Below are 20,481 nucleotides of genomic sequence, written 5' to 3'. Positions count from 1 at the left end.
CCTTGTAGCCACCTGCCGTCTCAACTGATGGGTTAGCAGCTAACTAGCTTTCTCCCCATATCCATAAAGCACCCCTCTCAAGCAACAAAGCTGATCCACCACCTTCCCCATCATCACCAGGTCAAACAGCCCTTGCAGTTTTGGCTGTTCTGCCAACAACTCCCTAGTTGGGACCACCGAGTACCGTCAATCCACTTCTACATTGGCATCCACCAGCTTTGTCCCTGTGGGCCTTGTAAGATACAACTTCCTTCTGGACCACCACCTTCAATGCCTCCCAAAATGTGGAGGGAGAATTGTCCCATACTGATTAACCTCCACATAGTCCTTCATTACCAAGGCCACCTTCTCACAGAACACATCTGCCAGGAGTGCTGAAATAAACCTCCACGCGGCTCCCTGAGTCCAGCCCGTTTCAAACCTCACATCCACATAATATGGCACATGGTCAGAAATTACTATCATTGCATATTCTGCCTCACAATTCCTGGGACAATGGACTTCTCCACCACAGAAAAAGATCAATGCGGGGCTATACCTGGGAGAATGGAGAACTCACTCTCTCCCAGATTCTTGAACCTCCATAGGTCCATCCATCCCAAACTGGTCATTGCCTTAAGACTACCTGCCCATCTGTGGGTCCAACACGCAATTGAAATCGCCCCCCATTATTAGCTGATTCAAGTCCGGGATGGATGCTAATATCTTCTTGACAAAGCCTGCATTGTCCAGTTGGGCGCATCGGGATTTACTAAACTACTGTACCCCAGCCAAGATCCCACTCACCACCATGAACTTCCCTCCTGGGTCCCACACCTCCCTGGCCACCACGAGTACCACGTTTTACTTAACAGAATTGCAAACCCTCTCGACATGGAGTCGCGCTTCGAGTGGAACATCTGCCCCACCCATCCTTTTCTTAACCATGTTTGGTCCTTTACCCACAGCTGTCTCTCATGAAGGAAGACAACGTCTGCCCTCAACTTTTTAATGTTACTATCCTCACCAGGGGTTTCTGAACCTCCCCTCTTGTTAAGGTCTGCCATCCCCACCGAACTCAGATCTCACCCAACCACCAAGCACCCCTCTAGTCTGAGTCCACGCACAATGAGTGCCCCTCTATCCTCTCGTAAACCGAACCAAATAAATCACCTGCATCTTCCACTCTCCTACCCCCCAAATCCGTATTCCCCCCCTCCCCCATGCCCCATTCTGCCCCACTGCCACCTAACCGGAACCCCCCCCCAAGCTACCCACCGCAGCCCCCTCCCCCACACTGCTTCTCCCACCCTCATCCTTCAAAAGCCCTACCCATGACCCCCTACCTGAACCTCCCTCACGCCAGGAGAAAGAAATCCAAAACTCAGAACCATCCCCTCATCGAACAAAATGAAAGCAAGTCCTGCATGTACAAAAGCAACATAACACTAACAAAGACAAAGGCAAATTACTGCGGATGCTGGAATCTGAAACAAAACAGAAAATACTGGACAATCTCAGCAGGTCAAACAGCATCGGTGGAGAGAGAAGGGAGCTAACGTTTTGAGTCTGGCTGACTCCCCAAAGCCCGTCCACCATCTGCAAGGCACAAGCCAAGAGTGTAAGGGAATACTCTCCACTTGCCTGGATGAGTGCAGCTCCAACAACACTCAAAAACCTCAACACCAACCAGGATAAAGCAGTCCGCTTGATTGCTCCTCCTTCCACAACCAGTCAAACCCTCCACCACCGACAAAACAGTGGCAGCCTTGTGTACCATCTACAAGATGCACTGCAGTAATACACCAAGGTTCCTTAGTCAGCACCTTCCAAACCCATGACCACTGCCATCCAGAAGGACAAGAGCAGCAGATACCTGGGAACCCAACTAGCTGGATGTCCTGCTCCAAGTCACTGACCACCCTGACTTGGAAATATATCGCCATTCCTTCACTGTCACTGGGACAAAATCCTAGAAATCCCTCCCTAACAGCACAGTGGGTGTATTACACCTGAAGGACTTCAGCAGTTCAAGAAGGCACCTCACTACTACCTTCTGAAGGGCAACTGGGGATATGCAATAAACGATGGCCTAACCAGTGACGCCCGCAACCCGTAAATTAATAAGTTTTTTTTTAAACTACGGATATCAGAGCAGGTCAGAGGCAGGGGCTGAGAATTCTGCAAAAAGTGACTCTCACTCTGATTCCCAAAGCCTGTCAACTATCTACAAGTCTCAAGTTAGGAATCGCATGTAATACTCTCCACTTGCTTGGATAAGTGCAGCTCCAAAACACTCAAAAACCTCAACACCATCCAGAACAAAGTAACTTGCTTGATTGGCATTCCATCCACTACCAGTACATAGTGGCAGCAGTGTGCACCATCTACAACATGCATTGCAGCAATCCCCCAAACCGTGTTTAGCAGCACCTTCCAAATTCGCAACCTCCACCATCTAGGACAAGGGCAGTAGACACATGGGAACACCACCATCTGCAAGTTCCTCTCCAAGTCACACATCATTCTGGCTTGGAACTATATCTCTCTCCTTTCAATGTCATGGGTCAAAATTCTGGAACTCTCACCAACATCAATGTTGGTCTACCTACACCACATGGACAGCAGTGGCTCAAGTGATTGACCAGGGCGTGCTCAAGGGTAATTAGGAATGAGCATTCAATGGTGGCCTTGCCAAAGATACTGACATCCAAAGAATTAATGAAAATGCCAAGTTCCTACGAAGCACGAGATAAAAATAGTTATTTGGCTAGCCATGCCTATCGCATGCGCAGATCACATGGTACAAGGTGGCGATGCATGTAAAGATTATTTATTTCTTAACCACGGTTTGCGTTTTAAACATTGATTTGCATGAAGAACAAAGTGTTCAGGCCAAGTAATTCTATTCCCACCTACAAAAAGAAAGTCTATTGATCAATGGTGTCTATTGATCAATGGGTTCCAAGGTTAGTCAGCCATTCAACGTTTGCCCCACAGCTCAAGACCAAACGCACAGTGATTAGGAGCAGATTGAATTGTTTAACTTTCACTTGATTATGATACAGGTAACATGCAGGGATAGCTTATATTAAAGACAAAAGAGTTATTGTCTGCAACTATTCAAATATAAAGTTTTCATGACTAATTTAAGATCTCTCTCTCACCTGTCACTGATGTGGCCACCTATGATTTGTGTCAAGCAGTATCCCCAAAAGAAGCTTCCAAGTACAATGCCAGACTGCTTCTTGTCCCATGCAAATTGTTCTGCCATAGTAGGTACACAGATTGGCAGAGTTACTCTGACGCAGTACACAAGGAATGTGCCTAAAAACAAAAAGGCAATCCATGACTTGGCTTCTGACCTGTTGGAATCAAGAAACAAAGTTATTTCACCACTTTGGAGACACCATGAAAATATTGCTGTGGGTGCTGTAATGCACGCTGTGATGTGAATCATTTTCCGAAGAGCATGAACAGTTAACAGACTTCCAAATCAATGTTTTATTGCTTGTACACTGGAAATAGATCTAGTACGGTTTATAATCAAATGCAGGAATGTCCTACAGGAAGCACCTTCCATTTTCTTCTCTCCCAGTCACACTTCTCCCATTTTCTCTTCTCTATCCTGAAATAGTCAAATCCTTCTTGTTGTACCCACAGTGAGCTTCAGCAGATTCTTCGACTGAGCAGCATCACAGTGAATCCCACTTCGGTCCTTACCTAATGTCCACATTTATTTTTCTGAACAAGTCATGAATGGCATTCAAGAGCACAGGCCATTTCTTTTTTTATATAGCCTCCTTGGCCCAAATACTCAACTGAAATCATATAACTATTCAACACTGGACAGGAATCAAGGTGGTGATCGTCTTGGCTGTTTAGAATGGCTAATAGCAATTCCTTTACCCATCAAAAGAGATGGCAATACAGTTCATGCCTATCTCATGATATTTTAAATAAAAGTGGAAAATCAGTGAGCTTTGCGCACAAGCAGTGGGAAAGAGCAAATCCTAAGTGAGACACAGTCAGAAGAGTGGTCTTGTCCTGGTGCAACAGTAGAGGCTACAAGGCAGAGAACTGATTGGTCAGTGATGGGTAAGGTCGGGAAAGTATTTACTCGCTACTTTTATCACTTATAGTTTTACGGTCTTTTTGTGGTTTATAGTTTGTAAGGACAATGGGTGGGATTCTCCGACCCTCCGGGGGGGTCGGAAAATCGCCCGAGGCCGGCGTCAAGCCTGCCCCTGCCGTGTCCCGAATTCTCCGCCCCCCGAGATTCGGCGGGGGCAGGAATCGCACCGCGCTGGTTGGCAGGCCCCCCGCGGCGGTTCTCCGGCCCACGATGGGCCGAAGTCCCGCCGCTGACTAGCCTCTCCAACCGGCGTGGATTAAACTACGTGGATTTACCGACAGGATTGGCGGCACGGGCGGGCGTCGGGGTCCTGGGGGGGGCACGGGGCGATCTGGCCCTGGGGGGTGCCCCCACGGTGGCCTGGCCCGCAATTGGGGCCCACCAATTGGCGGGCGGGCCGGCCTGTACTGTGGGGGCACTCTTTTTCTTCAGCCTCCGCCATGGCCTTCACCATGGCAGAAGCGGAAGAGACCCCCTCCCCTGCGCATGCGCCGGTATGACGTCAGCAGCCGCTGACGCTCTGGCGCATGTGTGGACTTACGCCGGCTGGCGAAGTCCTTTCAGCCCCGGCTGGCGTGGCGCCAAAGGCCATTCACGACAGCCAGCGGAGTGGGAACCACTCCGGTGTGGGCCTAGCCCCTCAATGCGAGGGCTTGGTTTGGGGCGGCCCGACACCGGAGTGGTTCACGCCACTCCAACACGCCGGGACCCCCCGCCCCGCCGGATAGAGGAGAATCCCAGCCAATATTCTGAAGTAACGAGGACCAGGAAAGAAGGGCTCTGGAGTAATTGATATAATCTGATATTAAGCATCTTCCAAAGGTTTCATTTAAAGGGATAGGTCTTGGCTGGTGAGCTCGAATCTGTGTTATGTGTTTGTACTTCTTGTGGGAAGCCGGGAACATTTCCAGTGCCCAGGGCCAGCATGTCTGCAGGAAATGTCTCCAGCTGCAGTTCCTGGAAGCCTAGGTTTTGGAGCATGAGCAGTGGCTGGGGACACTGTGCAGCATCCACAAGATGCAGAGTTTTGGGGATAGCATGTATAGAGAGCTGGTCACACTCGGGTTCAGACTGCACAGGCAGGAACTACCAAGCAGAGCAAGAAAACTAAGCAGACAGTGCAGGAATCCCATATGGATGTTGCCCTGCAAAACAGATATACCGCTTTGGATACTGTTGAGGGAAATAAAGCAACAGCCAAATTAGTTGCACCACAGTTGACTCTGTTGTATTGGGGAGGAATAGAAAGTGTGGGACTACAATAATTATAAGGAATTCAGTTGTAAGGGGAAGTTCATTTTCTTTTTAAAAAAAAGTATTTTCATTGCCATTTTCCAGTTTTAACAGTTTGCCAATTTGACATATAAAGCACTTACTATTTACAGAGTTCGATGTTTCAGATGTACAATTTTACACACACCCCTTCTGTCAGCCGTCCCTGCTCCCCCTCCGTTAATAGTCGGGCTCCCTCATGGCACCAGCTTTCGCCCTGGGTGTCGTATTGCTGTATTTTTTTCCTTCCTTATGCGATTCCTCCTGTTATCCTCCCCTCCTCGCTTCCCCCCTCCCATGTCTCTCCCTGATACTACCCTGGGTTCCTTCCATGTCTATCCCCCCCCCCCCTCCTCCCCATTGTTCCCCTCTGCCTTCTGCGCTCTTGTCTGCCTTCTTCAGTCTCCCCTCCCACTTTCTTCCGAATCACTATTGGCTTCGAACAGGTTTTGGAACAGGCAGATGAGTAGCCCTCACACTTTGTGGAAGCCCTTATTCAACCCTCCGATGGTGTACTTGATCTTCTTCAGGCGGAGAAATTCCAAAATTCCAATGCTAGCCAGTCTGCAGCTATGGGTGGTGCTGCTGATCACAAGCCAAGCAGGATTCTCCAGCCTGCGATTAAGGAAGCAAAAGCCAGGGCATCGGCGCTCTTCCCCTGATGTAGTTCTAGCTGGTCCGAAACCCCGAAGAATGCCCCTCTTGGGCATGGCTTCACCCTCACCCCCACAACCTTGGACATTGCCTCGAAGAAGGCTGTCCAGAACCCGACAAGTCTAGGGCAGGCCCTAAACAGGTGGGCGTGGTTAGCCGGTACACCTGGCGCCGTTCACATTTATCCTCCACATCTGGGAAGAACCTGTGATTCAGGTTCTGGTTAAGTCAGCTCTGTGCATCACTTTAAACTGCATGAGGCCTTGCACAGGAGGAGGTGGAGTTGGTTCTACTTAGCGCTTTCATCCAGAGTCCCCAACCCGCTTCCGTCCCGAGTTGGTCTTCCTATTTTGGCCTAGCTCCTTCTAATGGTCTTCTTGCCCTTTCCAGCACTCGTCCGTAGATGACCCCAGAGTTCCCCTTCTCCCTACTGTCCATGCCCAATAGTTCTTCCAGTGAAGTGTCTCTCGGGGCCCTGGGATACCTCGTTGTGTCCTTGCAGGGAAATGTTTTGATTTGTAGGTGCCGGAGGTCCGTTAGTTCGTCTAGGGTCGCGAATCTCTCCCCCATGTAAAAGTCCCTGATCACTATCATCACACCCCCGCGCCCCCCGCGCCCCCCCCCCCCACCACCCCCACCCACCCCCACCCCCCACCCCCACCCAATGAGAAATAATAAAACACAAGAAATAGGAACAATAGATCATGGAGACCTTCGATTCCACTCTGCCATTCAATGCAATCATGCCAGGCCTTGAATCTCAATTTCATTTTCCAGACCACTCACTATACCCTTTAATCCCCCGAGACATCAAAAATCTCTCTGTCCCAGCCTTAAATATACTCAACAATGAGGTATCCACAAACGTCCGGGGTAGCAATCCTAAAGATTCACAACACTTTGTGTGAAATAATACCGTCTCACTTCAGTTTTAAATTATTATTCCCCTTAAGCAGAGGCTGTTTTTTTAATTCTTTCATGGGATGCGAGTGCCACCGATTGGGACAGCATTTGTTGCTCATCCCTGAGATTTTGAAACTCAGCATTTACAAATATCACGCCTTTCAAAATATATTCTGTTTTTCTATTCTCACAACCAAAGTGAATAACTTTGCACTTCCCCACATCAACTCCATCTGCTATTTGATTGTTCACTCGCGTAACCGTCTCTATCTCTTTTTAGCTTCTTAGTGTCCTTCTCAAAGCCTACACTGGCACGTGGTTTTATATCATCAGCAAACCTTGAAATATTACTGTCTCTTTAAATATAGATTGTGAATAGCTGAGGCCCCAGCACTGAACCTAATGCTATTCCACTAGATACAGCCTGCAAACTTAAATGTGCCCCATTCATACCTATCTTTTGCTGGCTGATTGCTAATCACTCCTTATCCATGTGAATATATTACCCTTAACACCATGAGCCCTTAACTTGGCTGTTAGCCAATGCTTTTTGGAAACCAGGTGTACTCTGTATACCTGCTCCCATTTATCTACCCTGCTAATTACATCCTCAAAAACTTAAATAAATTAATCAAATATAATTTCCCTTTCATAAAACCATGCCAACTTTTCTGATCATTATGATTTTCTAAGTACATTATTAAAACTAATAATTAGTTCCTGTACTTTCCCCAGAGACTGATGTCAGGCTAACTGGCCTTGTCTCACTCTGAAATAGTTACATTTCCTACTCTTTTGTGGTTTCAGCACCATTGGTTTTGGCAGGTGAAGGTTCAGCATCTCATGACGGACAGGACACCATGATGAAACTTTTAACGTATTCCTAGGGGCACCCTCCCAGCTCTCCTTCTCACAATTAACTTTGTGTAGACAGCCTGTCTTAATACCAAAGGCGTTTATAGGCCAGTTTCTCTTTGTCTTCTGCCACCAACCAGTACAATGGAAACTCTACATTGTCCTAGAATTTCCTGGTATGGATCTCCCAAACATTGATATTACCCTTTGGTTTAAACAAAAACATCTGAATATATGATTTATAAGTAAAATTGGAAAGAGAGAAAAAAATGTAGCTTTGTCAATTCCAATTACTTTGGGGTGGTTTCTGGCCCTTATTTCTCAGACGTACCCAGCAACCTTTTATACATGATTGTATCTCTGTGCTACAGGGAAATAAGCATGTAGTATTTCTTACTGGTGTTGCTTATAAAAACTTTATAAAGGTTCATCTTTTCCCTAAACTCAGCACTATCACATCTCCTGTTCTTAAATGGTAACTTTTGTTACACAATAAGGTTCCTCTACCCAAAGGAACAACATTGGCTATTCTCCAGTCCTCCTACACATCACCTAAAGACAGTGAGGATCCAAAGATCTGTGGTTTAACCAAGATTCCATAGAAGCTTAACATAACCTCTCATACTAAAACAAAATACTGCAGATGCTGGAACCTGAAATAAGAGCAGAAAATGCCAGAAATACTCAGTCAGTCAGGCAACATCTGCGAAGAGAAACAGAGTTAACGTTTCATAGAATTTACAGTGCAGAAGGAGGCCATTCGGCCCATCGAGTCTGCACCAGCTCTTGGAAAGAGCACCCTACCCAAGATCAACACCTCCACCCTATCCCACAACCCAGTAACCCCACCCAACACTAAGAGCAATTTTGGACACTAAGGGCAATTTATCATGGCCAATCCACCTAACCTGCACGTCTTTGGACTGTGGGAGGAAACCGGAGCACCCGGAGGAAACCCACGCACACACGGGGAGGATGTGCAGACTTCGCAGAGACAGTGACCCAAGCCGGAATCGAACCTGGGACCCTGGAGCTGTGAAACAATTGTGCTATCCACAATGCTACCAATTAAAGGTCTATTTCTCTCGACAGATGCTGCCTGACCTGTTAAGTATATAATCTATCATATTCTGCCCTCCCTTTAAGTCTGAACACATCATACAGATTCCAAACATTAATTTTATTTTCTCTCCCCACTGATGCTGTCAGACTTGCTGCGTCTTCCCAGTGTTTTCTGTTTTTGTGGCATCTTTACACTTCCTGCCAAAGTGGGTCAGTTCACCATAATTGAACTTAATTTGGCAAGTACATGCCCATTCTGCAAAGAAAACAGAAAATGCTGGGAAAACCCAACAGGGCTGGCAGCATCAGTGAAGGGAGAACTGAAGAGGCAGAGATGCTGTTGAAAGGGGGAGGGGGAGGGGGAGGGGGAGGGGGAGGGGGAGGGGGGGTAGTTAGAACAATGAGAAGGTCTAGGATAAATTAGAGGGCAGGAGAGATTAAATAACAAAATGCAATGGAAGTGGTAATGGTCGTAGTAAAGAAATAAAGCATTTGTTCAGAGGGGAGTAATGGCACACGGTGAACAGCTACAAACAAAAACATGAGACCAAGATGCAAACTGGCACTTCTGCAAGTTTATTAATGTTTGTGATTTGTCTGTTATGTGCAGCCTTATCAAAGGCCTTCCAGGCATTAATATACAGATACTCCCTTATCTACCACACGAGGTACTCACTCAAAAAAACTCAACACAGGCTTGTTGGACGAGGTTCACAATTTGTCTAACCTTGCAGGCAATCTCTAAACAGTTCACATTTGTCTAAATACTGTCCCTAATAACAGTTTAGTCCCTACCCCCACAACAGATGCTCTTCTAAATCATATCCTGGGGTTTGATTCCCCCTGCCCCTTCTTGAAGAATGAAGTTCTGTGATTTTGACTCATTTACCGATCAGGCCAGGGCAGGGCAGGTTGAGCTTGTGACTTACCAACAGGGAAATGGACGTTCAGAGTTTTCATTTAAATCCCTTACTTACTTTGACCAGAATTTCCCACTGGGGTGAGCCGTGGTGGTGGTTAAGGCCGGCTGCAAAGCATCTGAATGCTTGAAGCTCATGGTGGTGTGTTCAGCGCCATCATCGTGCACAGCAAAAGCCATCAATTGAACTTTAGGAACAACAAAATAAGCATCACGGTTTTTCCGAAGGCAGTGAACCAGCCACGGCGTCACTTCTGCCTGAGTAAAAAGAACAACTCAATTTAAAAGCATTTCTGCACGCATCTGAAACCAAACTCGCTTGCCCCTCTCATCCTCCGATCCGGATCTGCTAGTAATACGTGTCGTTTTACATCGAAATCTATTTCACCACTTCCGGGTACATCTAAATTAATTTCGGGACTTCCGTGAACAAGCGATCGAGGTAATCCCCAATGAAGGATGAGTGGCAAGCGTGTAGCCCACCCCCTTTTGCAGCCCCCAAAATTCTAATACTAAACAACTCTCTGACACCAACAGAATGAATAAGGAACTATAAACCAGAATGAATGTCTCTCGGATGGTTGTCTCATGTTTGATTTGGCTGTATTCCAACATACCTCGTTCTTTTATCTTTGCCGCACAAGAATCAACTGAGCGATTCAAACGCCCAGATTACGAATCCCGTGTCACTCAGTAACGAACCCCACCCCAGAGCAACCCGTTTCCCTCACAGTAACGAACCCCACCCCCAAGCAATTAAGTGACGCTCGACCACAGAAGCTGCTGCCAAGGCAGCACCGGTAGAACTTGACACATCATCTGCTGGCATTGTTACATGTTGCTAATGAGTATTTCGCAAATACTTCTGCAGCAAGAAAGGGTTCATGTCCCACGCAAATGTTGACACACCATCGGGAATCTTTTGGAAATATTGATACAGTCTGTCATGCTAGGCAGTCATGCAGATAATACAAACAGGAACAGACAGGCAGCTAATGAACACCGAGAACAGGAAATAACCAATGAGCAGGCAAGACACTCAGGGGTGGTATCTCACTATAAAAGGCGCAAGGCACTCACACTCCACCTTTTTCCTGATGAACATCTACAGAGTGCGTCAGGGTGTATGTACAGTATCACACCTCCAGCATGTGGCTAAGAGCTAGTCTGTTTCAGTCAGAGTAACCACACTTAGGTTATCAGAGAGTCAAACTCATGGAGAACTGTGCTACTGGTTCAATAAATCAGATTGAACAAACTTCAAGGTCGGGAGTATCTTTTGGTTAAAGCTGCAGCTAGTTGCAGCCTGTGTTATCCCAGAGTACATAACACGACACAGTCCGAGGAGCGATGTCATAACTTTTGAAAATCTGGTTACAATTATCGAAAGGCAAACAGTGCAGTCTCTGTTGCAGCAATGTAGCCAGATACATCCTGGTCAATCACTCAAGAAGGACCAAGTGTATTCACCGTGCTACACATTTGTAATTCCAGTCCTATTTTAAATGTGTTGGCTATGTGTTTATATAATTATTTCTAGTTAAATAACAAAACTAATTACAATTGAGGGAAGCAGAATTTATTGGAATACACGAGTGAAGCTAGGAGAGTAAATAGTTGCACCATGGCAAATTGACATAAATGTTTTCTATTATAAATATGGACAAAGCAATTTATCATGGAAAAATATTAAGACAAGAATTAAGATTCTGTTGATTTTTTTTTAGTATTCCCAGAGTCTGATAATCTACATCCCAGAGTACTAAAAGGAGGTGGCCATGGAAATGGCCATCTTACAAAATTCTGCAGATTCTGGAACAGTCCTGGCAGATTGGAGAGTGACAAAAGTAACCCCAGGAGGGAGGGAGTAAACAGGGAATTTTAGACTAGTTAATCTTACATCAGTGGTAGGGGAAATGCTAGAAAAAGAGTATGTGATTACAGGACACTTGGAAATATCAACGGGATTAGACAAGGTCAACGTGGATTTATGGAAATGAAATCATGTTTGCAAACCAAGTAGAGATTTTTGAGGATGTAACAAGCAGAACAGATAAGTGAACCAATGGATGTTGTGGGCAGGATTCTCCGATCCTGGGGCAAAGGGTTGACGCCGTCGTAAACGTCAGAGCATGTTACAACTGCGACATCTGGCCCCTAGGAGCAGTAATCCTGCGCTGCACAGCAGGCCAGCATGGCACTGGAGAGCCTCACTCCAGCTGCTCCAGCTGCCGATACAGTCCGCGTCTGCATGCCACGGCCGGCGCAAGTTCGCGCATGCGTGCCACGGCCTGTGCAGGTTTGCGCATACGTGTGGGTTGCCGTCTCCGCACTGGCCCCGACTCAACATGCCAGAGACCTACAGGGGTCTGGCACGGAGGAACATAGGCCCCCACCAGGATAAGCCCGCCCGACGATTGGTAGGCCCCGATTGCGGGCCAGGCCACTGTGGAGGCCACCCCCGAAGCTGGATCCCCCCTCCCCCCCACCAGGTCACCCTCCGCAGCATGAACACTGAGGTCCCACCGGAAACTAAAAACCAGAATGAATGTCGCTCTCCCGCTAAATCGCTGGCTTTGAAAGCAGACCAAACAAGCCAGCAGCACGGTTTAATTCCCGTAACAGCCTCCCCGAACAGGCGCCAGAATGTGGCGACTAGGGGTTTTTCACAGTAACTTCATTTGAAGCCTACTCGTGACAATAAGCGATTTTCATTTCATTTCATGGTTGTCTCATGTTTAATTTAGCTGTATTACAACACATCCCTTTCTTTTATCTTTGCCGAACAAGAATCAACTGAGCCACTTAAACGCCCAGATTACGAATCCCTGTGTCTCCCTGTAACGAACGCCACCCCCAAAGCAATCTGTCTCCCTCAGTAACGAACACCACCCCACCTCCAAGCAATACAGTTTCGAAGCACCCCCCTTCCCTTATGCATTCTGTTGGTGTCGGAGAGTTGTTTAGTATTAGAATTTTGGGGCTGCAAAAGGGGGTGAGCAGCTATGTAGGACCACACGAGAATGACGCCGGCGGGACCCGGCCAAACTCAGCGGTTACTCGGCCCATCGCGTGGGGAGAATTGCCGGGGGAGGCGTGTTGAGCGGCCCCTGACCGGCGGTGCGCCAACCGCGCTGGCGCCGATTCTCCGGTCGCCGGAGAATTGGCGGATCGATGTCAGAGCGGCGTCGCGTGATCTGCGCCCCTCCGCCGATTCTCCCACCTGGCACGGGATCAGAGAATCCCGCCTAGTATATTTGGATTTTCAGAAAGCTTTTGATAAAGTTACCCATAAGAGATTAGTGTATTCAATTAAAGAACACGGGATTGGGGGTAATATATTAGCATGGATTGAGAATTGTTGAGCAGACCGGAAGCAGAGGGTAGGAATGAGTGGGTATTTTTTGAAGTGGCAGGCGGTGAAGAGTGGGTCCCACAGGGCTTAGTGCTTGGGCCCAGCTGCTCACAATATACATAAATGATTTGGACGACGGATCCTACTTTTTCCATGTTTGCTGATGCCACAAATCTTGGTGAGTGGTGAGGAGGATGTCAAGAAGTTTCAAGGTGACTTGGACAAGTTGAGTGAATGGTCAAGTACATGGTTGATGTATTATAATGTGGATGACTGTGAAGTTTTCTTCACTGATAGAACTATCACTTCGGACAGAGAAACAGAATGGCAGAGTATTATTTAAATAGTGATAGATTCTGAAATATTCACATCCAAAGGGACCTGGGTGTCCTTTTTCACCAGTCACTGAGCACAAACATGCTGGCACAGCAAGCAGTTAGGAAGGCAAATGGTATGTTGGTCTTCACTACAAGAGGGCTTGAGTACAGGAACAAGGATGTCTTACTGCAGCTGTACCGGGTCTTGGTGAGCCCACACACACCAGGAGTATTGTGTTCAGTTTTTGTCTCCTCATCTAAGAAAGGATATTCTTGCCATTAAGGGAGTGCAGTGAAGGTTCACCAAACTGATTCCTGGGATGGCAGGATTGTTGTATGAGGAGAAATTGGATCAAATGGGCCTGTTCACTGGAATTTAGAAGAATGAGAGGGGATCTAATTGAAACATAGGGCTGGACAGATTGGATGCAGGGATGTTGTTTCCTCTGGCTGGGTGTTCTAGAACAAGTGGACACAGTCTGAGGATATGGGGTAGGCCATTTAAGATTGAGGTGAGGAGAAACTTCTTCACTCAGAGGGTGGTGAACCTATGGAATTCTCTATCTCAGAAGACCGTGGAGGGCACATTACTGAATATAGTTAAGAAGGAAATAGATCTCTAGACTCTAAAGCAGTGATAGGCAACCTAGGCTAGAATGAGTGGCCCCCTTCATCTCAGTGGGCGCCACATTGAAATCAGGTTTGTTAGCTAACTATGACCCATGAATAAGATTAATTACATTTAATAAATGCCGAATATTTCATAACAAATTATAGAAAACGTTGAATCATTTATATTTTAATAGAACTATCATCAACTTCAAATGGTAAAGACAAAAGGAGTATTTACATTTTGGACGCAGAGGGGTGTGCACGGCTCTCACAGTCAATGGTGTATGTCAATCATACCAGTAGGCTGCACTTAGAACCCAGATGGTCCGCAAGTGACCTCCAGGCCGTAGGTTGCCCAACACTGCTTTAAAGGCATCAAGGGTAATAGGAGAGCGCAAGAGTGTGGCGTTGAGCTAGAAAATCAACTATGATCACATTGAATGGGGGAGAAGACTCAAAGGGCCAAATGTCCGATTTCTGCTCCTAATTTCTATGTTTCTATGTTTCTGTAGGCATCCTCTCAAAAACACTTTAGGTTCCAGTGACTACAGTTTAAAACCACTCGCCTGAAAAAGGCAATCAACGGCTACCAGCTTGATGAAAGCCGGTCCACCAACTCCCTCATCGCATACTTGATTTTCTCAAGGTACAGAAATTCCATCAGGTCCCTGATGAACGATCAATCGAACGCGAGACGAGTTGCTGTACAAAAGTTAGGCTTTAATAAGCTAGAAGTTAGCCCTGCAGTCGACTACAGTAAATGGACGACTGCTGGGCATTCTGGGTATTTATACCTCGCTCTGGAGGCGGGGTTAACTCAGCCTCTCGACCAATCGGGGAGCCGTCACATGACTGGTCTCAACCAATCGGTCGAGAGGCACATGACCGACCATGACGACCGAACACTAAACCAGTGTTCTGCACCAATGGCAGACAGCTATGCAAATCATACCACCACAGTCCCGCAACCAGGCCGAAGCCTGAGGTGCACTGGAGGCCTCCACCCAAGCAATTTTCAAGGCAAATCCAAGACATTCGCCTTCCTCCCCGCCTGCAGCGCTAGCAAGTCTGATACTCAAAAATGGCTCCAGCCTAACACCCAGAATCCCTGACATTGTTTCAAAAAAGGAGACCCAAAAATTAACCATCTTGGGGCAGGACCAACACATGTGCGTGTGGTTCGCCGACACGCTACAGCAACGCACACACCTGTCCTCCACCCCCGAGAAGAACCCACTCATACGTGCGCTGGTCAGGTCCAGCCTGTGCATCACCCTGAACGCGATCAGACTTAACTTTGTGCAAGAGGAGATGAAGTTAACCCTATGAAGTGCCTCACTCCACACACCCCTCCCTGAAGTCCAAACCAAGCTCATCCTCCCATTTCCTCTTTACTGCTTCCAGCGATGCCTGCTCCGTCACCAGCTTCCCATAAATGTCTGAGATTCTTCCCTCCTCTAGCTTGTCCAAGGACAGAACCCTGTCCATAAGCGAAGGCGCGGCATCGGGGGAAACAAAGAAAGCACCTTCTTAATGAATTTCGTGCCATCCATCCCAATTCAGAGCATACACGTTGACTGAAACCACCGGCGTGCCTGCTAACATCCCACTAACAATTGCACACCTCCCTCCTGAGTGTGCTAAAATGTTAACCACTGAAAAAGACACCCTATTGTTAATCAGCACCCTCCCCCCTCCTTCCCTGCCACACAGACACCCCAGGCGCGATTCTCCGACCCCCCACGCTGGGTGGGAGAATTGCGTGAGTGCCGGGCGATTCACGCCACGCCGCCCTGGCACCCGCACACGATTCTCCCACCCCCCAAAACGGCGTGTCACGTTTTACGACTGGCCGCTCGGAGAATCGCCGCTCGCCGTTTCTAACAGTTGAGTGGCGATTCTCCAGCCCGGATGGGCCGAGCGGCCTGCCCAATACGACCGGTTCACGCCGGCGCCAACCACACCTGGTCGCTGCCGGCGTGAACAGCGCGAGACCACTGCGTGTGGGGCCTGTGGGGAGGGGAGGGAGGATTGAGCATCAGGGGGGTGCTCAGGAGGGGTCTGGTCCACGATCGGTGCCCACCGATCGTCGGGCCGGCGTCTCTAAAAGACACACTCTTTTCCCTCCGCCGCCCCACAAGATCAATGCTCCATTCTTGCGGGGCGCCCGCAGGTAGGACGGCAACCGCGCATGCGCGGGTTGGCGTGGCAACCTGCGCATGCGCGGGTAACGTCATTTAGGCGCCGCCGGCCACGTCATTAAGGCGGCGCCGCTTTGACGCGGGAGCCAAGGGGGCTAGGAGCAGGTTCCGATGTCAGAGTGAAATACTCCGGTTTTCACTCCGGCGCGGCACTTTGTCTCCCTTTGGGAGAATTGCGCCCCCCGTGTCCTAACATCTAAACTTCAGTGATACACTTGCCCCACTAATCCTTTTCACAGCCTTATTTGAACTTGGACTCTCAAGTGGGCCTTCTATAAAAAAAAACATCAGCTTTCAAACTTTTCAGGTGGGCAAATACCTGGGACCTTTTAACTGGGTCATTTAACCCCCTCACATTCCATGTAACCAACCGGACAGGAGGCATCTGCCCATACCCCCTCCTAGGATCAGCCATTTCCCCCCTTTAAGCAATCCGGCAGGACCCCAATCTGCGCTGTTTCCAGGCCCACCCAAAATGCCCACCATCACACCCATCAAGTCAGTTCAAAAACAAAGGAACTGTCGCCGCCAGTTAACGACCCCTTCCCCAAACACCTCCTGCCCCTACCCCCACTCTCAGCACCACCCCCTGGACATCAAACAAACAACCCACTGAGAACACAAAAAATCCTCCCCCCACCAAAGAAAACAAAATCTAAGCTTGTTACCTTGAAGAGCAAAAACAAACGCACCCCTCCCCACCCCCTGGTAACCAGCTGCAGCCATTTCCCCCTTTCTACTCCGGTTAACTGGTTACACTGCTAGCAGGGTGACCCCATCCAGGGTAAACATCAAAGTCTTTCAAACATTGAATCAACAATCAGCCCCCCTACCAATACCCAACTTTAATTCCAAAAATTGTAGGAAGCAAAGAAAAAGAGAACCACACCGAAATCCCCTCCCCAAACAGCTCCCAACAACACAACAAACAATCCCCAATTTTGCCCTGATACAATCCCCACCAGTAAGACCAAAGCAACCCGGCCCTCCCCTACTTTCCAATGGTCCCACAAAAAAATACAGATACAGAAGAACCTAACATGAACAACAGCAAAGGCCATAGTCCGCAAGCACTTCAGTTCCCCCCCCCCCCAAGTCCGTGTCCATGAACAGAGTAATTTGCTTCCTCCGGCGCATTGAAATAATAGACTCTGTCCTTGCAGGTGACCTGAAGTCAAGCGGGGTACACTATCCCAAATCGCACGGTGCTCTTATAGAGCTCAGTCTTGGCCTTATTAAATGTCGTACACCACCTTGCCAGCTCAGCCCCAATGTCCTTGTATATTCAGATGCCATGGCCCTCCCGTCTACCATCACAGTGGTCATTCGCCCATCTGAGGACCAGTTCTTTGTCCAGGTGCTTATAGAACCCGATTATGATCGCTCGTGGTGGCTCCCCGATCTGAGTTTCTGCCTCAACGATCAGTGGACCTGGTTCAGCTCAGGAGGCGTCAAAAAGATCCCCTCCCCCACCAACTTTCCAAGCATGTTAGAGATGTAATCAGTTGTGTTTGCACCTTCCAAGCCCTCCGGAAGCCCAGCAATTCTCCAGATCATTGACCTTGGCCTTTGACGCTCTCCGCTCCTCCAATAGCAATGCCATCTCTGCCTCCAAAGAGACAATCCGATCATTATGGTCAGTGATCGCCTCCTCCACCTTCTTGACTGTTGCTCCCTGTACCTCTTAGAGGTTCAGGGAACAAGGCTAAGAAGTCCACCAACATCTCGGTCGTCCTGAGGGGGCAACAATGCCACAGAGAGCTCCGCCATTTTCTCCCCTTCTGAGGCCCGAGGAACTTCTGAATCCAACAACGATGCCTTGCCCGACTTCTGCCATATGTTGTATCCACCAGGCACCACCCGCAAAAGGGAATCTTATTCTCTCTTACTGCACCAATTCCTTCACAAAAATCACCCGTTAACCGGGCAGAAAGGGTCAAATAAACGAATCCCCAAGTGGGAGTCACTGCGTGTGCGACTGTTTACCTCATAGCTGCCACCGGAAGTCCATGTAGCATTTCTTTTTTTGAAGTATTTTAATTCTCTTTTTCACATTTTCTCCCAAATTTACACCCACCAACAATAAACAATAAGCAGTAACGAATGCAATGTCAATGTTCATATCAACAACAACAATCCCATCCTCCCTTCAAACCCCCTAACATTAGCCCGCATGTTAACATAAACAAATAACAAAAGGAATCAGGAATCACCCATAGTCACCATTGACACAAACAGTCCCCCTCCCCTCAACCCTCCCAAAACACCCCCTCTCCCCCCAATGTTCGATGTAATCCAATTCTTGAAAGTGCATAATGAATGACGCCCATGAATTGTAGAACCCCTCCATCCTTCTCCACAGTTCAAACTTAACCTTCTCAAGGGTTAAGAATTCCAGCAGGTCCCCCCGCCATGCCAGGGCACAGGGTGGAGAGGCTACTCTGAATCCCAACAGGATCCGCCTTCGGGCGATCAACGAGGCAAAGGCTACAACATCTACCACCGCACCCGTTTCCAACACCGGCTGGTCCGACGCCCCGAATATGACCTCCCGAGGGCCCGGGTCCAGTTTCACGTGCACCGCTTTAGGGATTACCCTAAAATCCTCCTTCCAGTAATCCTCCAGCTTTGGACAGGACCAAAACATATGAAGGTGGTTTGCGGGGCCACCCCCGCAACATTCACACATATCTTATACCCCCTCAAAGAGCTGGCTCATCCTCGCTCTTGTGAGCTGTGCTTTATAAACCACCTTCAGTTGTATCAGCCCCGCGCACGAGGTAGAGGCGTTGTCCATGTAGCATTTCTAATCTGGTGCAATTAGGTTTCAGCCCTGGCCGTTTTACAGGCATGTCTCAGTAATGGCTGACATTTGCACCTGCAGTTTATTTAATTTGCTCCTTATACTCTGTGCATTTATAAAAATAATGTTTGTTGGGGCCACACATCCTAACTGCTCCTTCGGCATCAATGTTTTTACTCACTTTTTAAAATTTCTCCCTCCTGGTTTAATTACATATTTTTGTTTTTTTCTTTGCCTATAGATTACAAACACTAAATGTAGCTAGGTAGGTTAATCAGACCATAAAATTAACAAAGCACTTAAGTTAATTTCTCGAGGGACAGAAGTGAAAAGTAGAAAGGTTATGTTAAACTTGCATGGAAGTTTTGTTAGACCGCAATAATTGTACTCTGCACAGTTCCGATCTTCATATTATTAAAAAAAAACATAGAGACAGGGAAGGAGGTGCAAAAAATATTCACAAGAAAAAGGATGTACTTGTTAGGAAAGGCTGAAGAGACAGATATTGGGCAGCACGATAGCACAAGTGGATAGCACTGTGGCTTCATAGCGCCAGGGTCCAGGTTCAATTCCCCGCTGGGTCACTATCTGTGCGGCGTCTGCACATTCTCCCCGTGTCTGCGTGGGTTTCTTCCAGGTGTTCCGGTTTCCGCCCACAGTCCCAAGACGTGCAGGTTAGGTGGATTGGCCATGATAAATTGCCCATTTGTGACCAAAAAGTTGAGGCGCGGTTATTGGGTTACGGGGATAGGGTGGAAGTGAGGGCTCAAGTGGGTCGATGCAGACTCGATGGGCCGAATGGCCTCCTTCTGCACTTTATGTTCTTTGTTCTAAATTCTTTCTCTAAATTTGCGATAGCGGACTGGTGGCCATTACAATTATGAAAAGGTTGGATAAGCTAAATGTAGAAATGTCTCCACTTATTAGGGCGATCAAAATTAAGAACCATTAATAGAAAATAGCCACCAACAGATCAAATAGGAAATTTGGGAGTGTTATGGGCCAGGGTTTAGAGAACCCCAAAGTGTATCATGGAGTTCACCTGACCCACAACTTTTATAAGATTGTGGTATGGGGAGCACACGGCCCACTCTACAGGTGTGGTACAGCAGAAATGGAAAAGTATTTTTTAAAGCAAAACAATGTTTATTCTATGAACTCAAATTAACCTTTTTAAACAAACAGTGAACATCTTAGCAACCATCAATTCAAATATAACCCCCAAAGAAAACAACACTAAGTAATTCTTACTTTCCTTTTAACATCTATAAGACATAAAACACCTTTTAACAGAAGCATATCAGGTTAAAGTCACTTCTTGTAGTAGTTTTAAATCACCAGGATCGATTTACAGTCTTTAGATTACAGAGAGAGACTCTAATACACCTTTTGGCTGTGACTGCAGCTATCCAGC

The 20,481-nt window shown here is 47.6% G+C and overlaps 1 protein-coding gene across 3 annotated transcripts in view; it reads right to left on the bottom strand.

Annotated features, from left to right (window-relative positions):
* Window positions 1–10,521, bottom strand: part of slc17a9b (solute carrier family 17 member 9b) — an 82,094-nt gene extending 71,573 nt beyond the window's left edge. Inside the window, exons 1-3 of one of the 3 annotated variants that reach the window (XM_038803312.1) lie at window positions 10,397–10,521; window positions 9,838–10,037; window positions 3,147–3,344 (exon numbers count right to left, since the gene is read on the bottom strand). In XM_038803312.1, the coding sequence (XP_038659240.1) occupies window positions 3,147–3,344; window positions 9,838–9,959 (320 nt within the window). In that variant the 5' untranslated portion in view covers window positions 9,960–10,037; window positions 10,397–10,521. Of the gene's footprint in view, window positions 1–3,146; window positions 3,345–9,837; window positions 10,298–10,396 lie in introns of those variants that run through there. The other 2 variants (XM_038803311.1, XM_038803313.1) reach the window with 2 other exon arrangements.
* Window positions 10,522–20,481: the final 9,960 nt, after the last annotated feature.

The sequence above is a fragment of the Scyliorhinus canicula genome, chromosome 7 (genome assembly GCF_902713615.1).
Source record: "Scyliorhinus canicula chromosome 7, sScyCan1.1, whole genome shotgun sequence".
Lineage (NCBI taxonomy): Eukaryota > Metazoa > Chordata > Chondrichthyes > Carcharhiniformes > Scyliorhinidae > Scyliorhinus > Scyliorhinus canicula.
The sequence above is the reverse complement of the archived record's forward strand: the minus strand, read 5'-3'. Positions and strand labels throughout refer to the sequence as shown.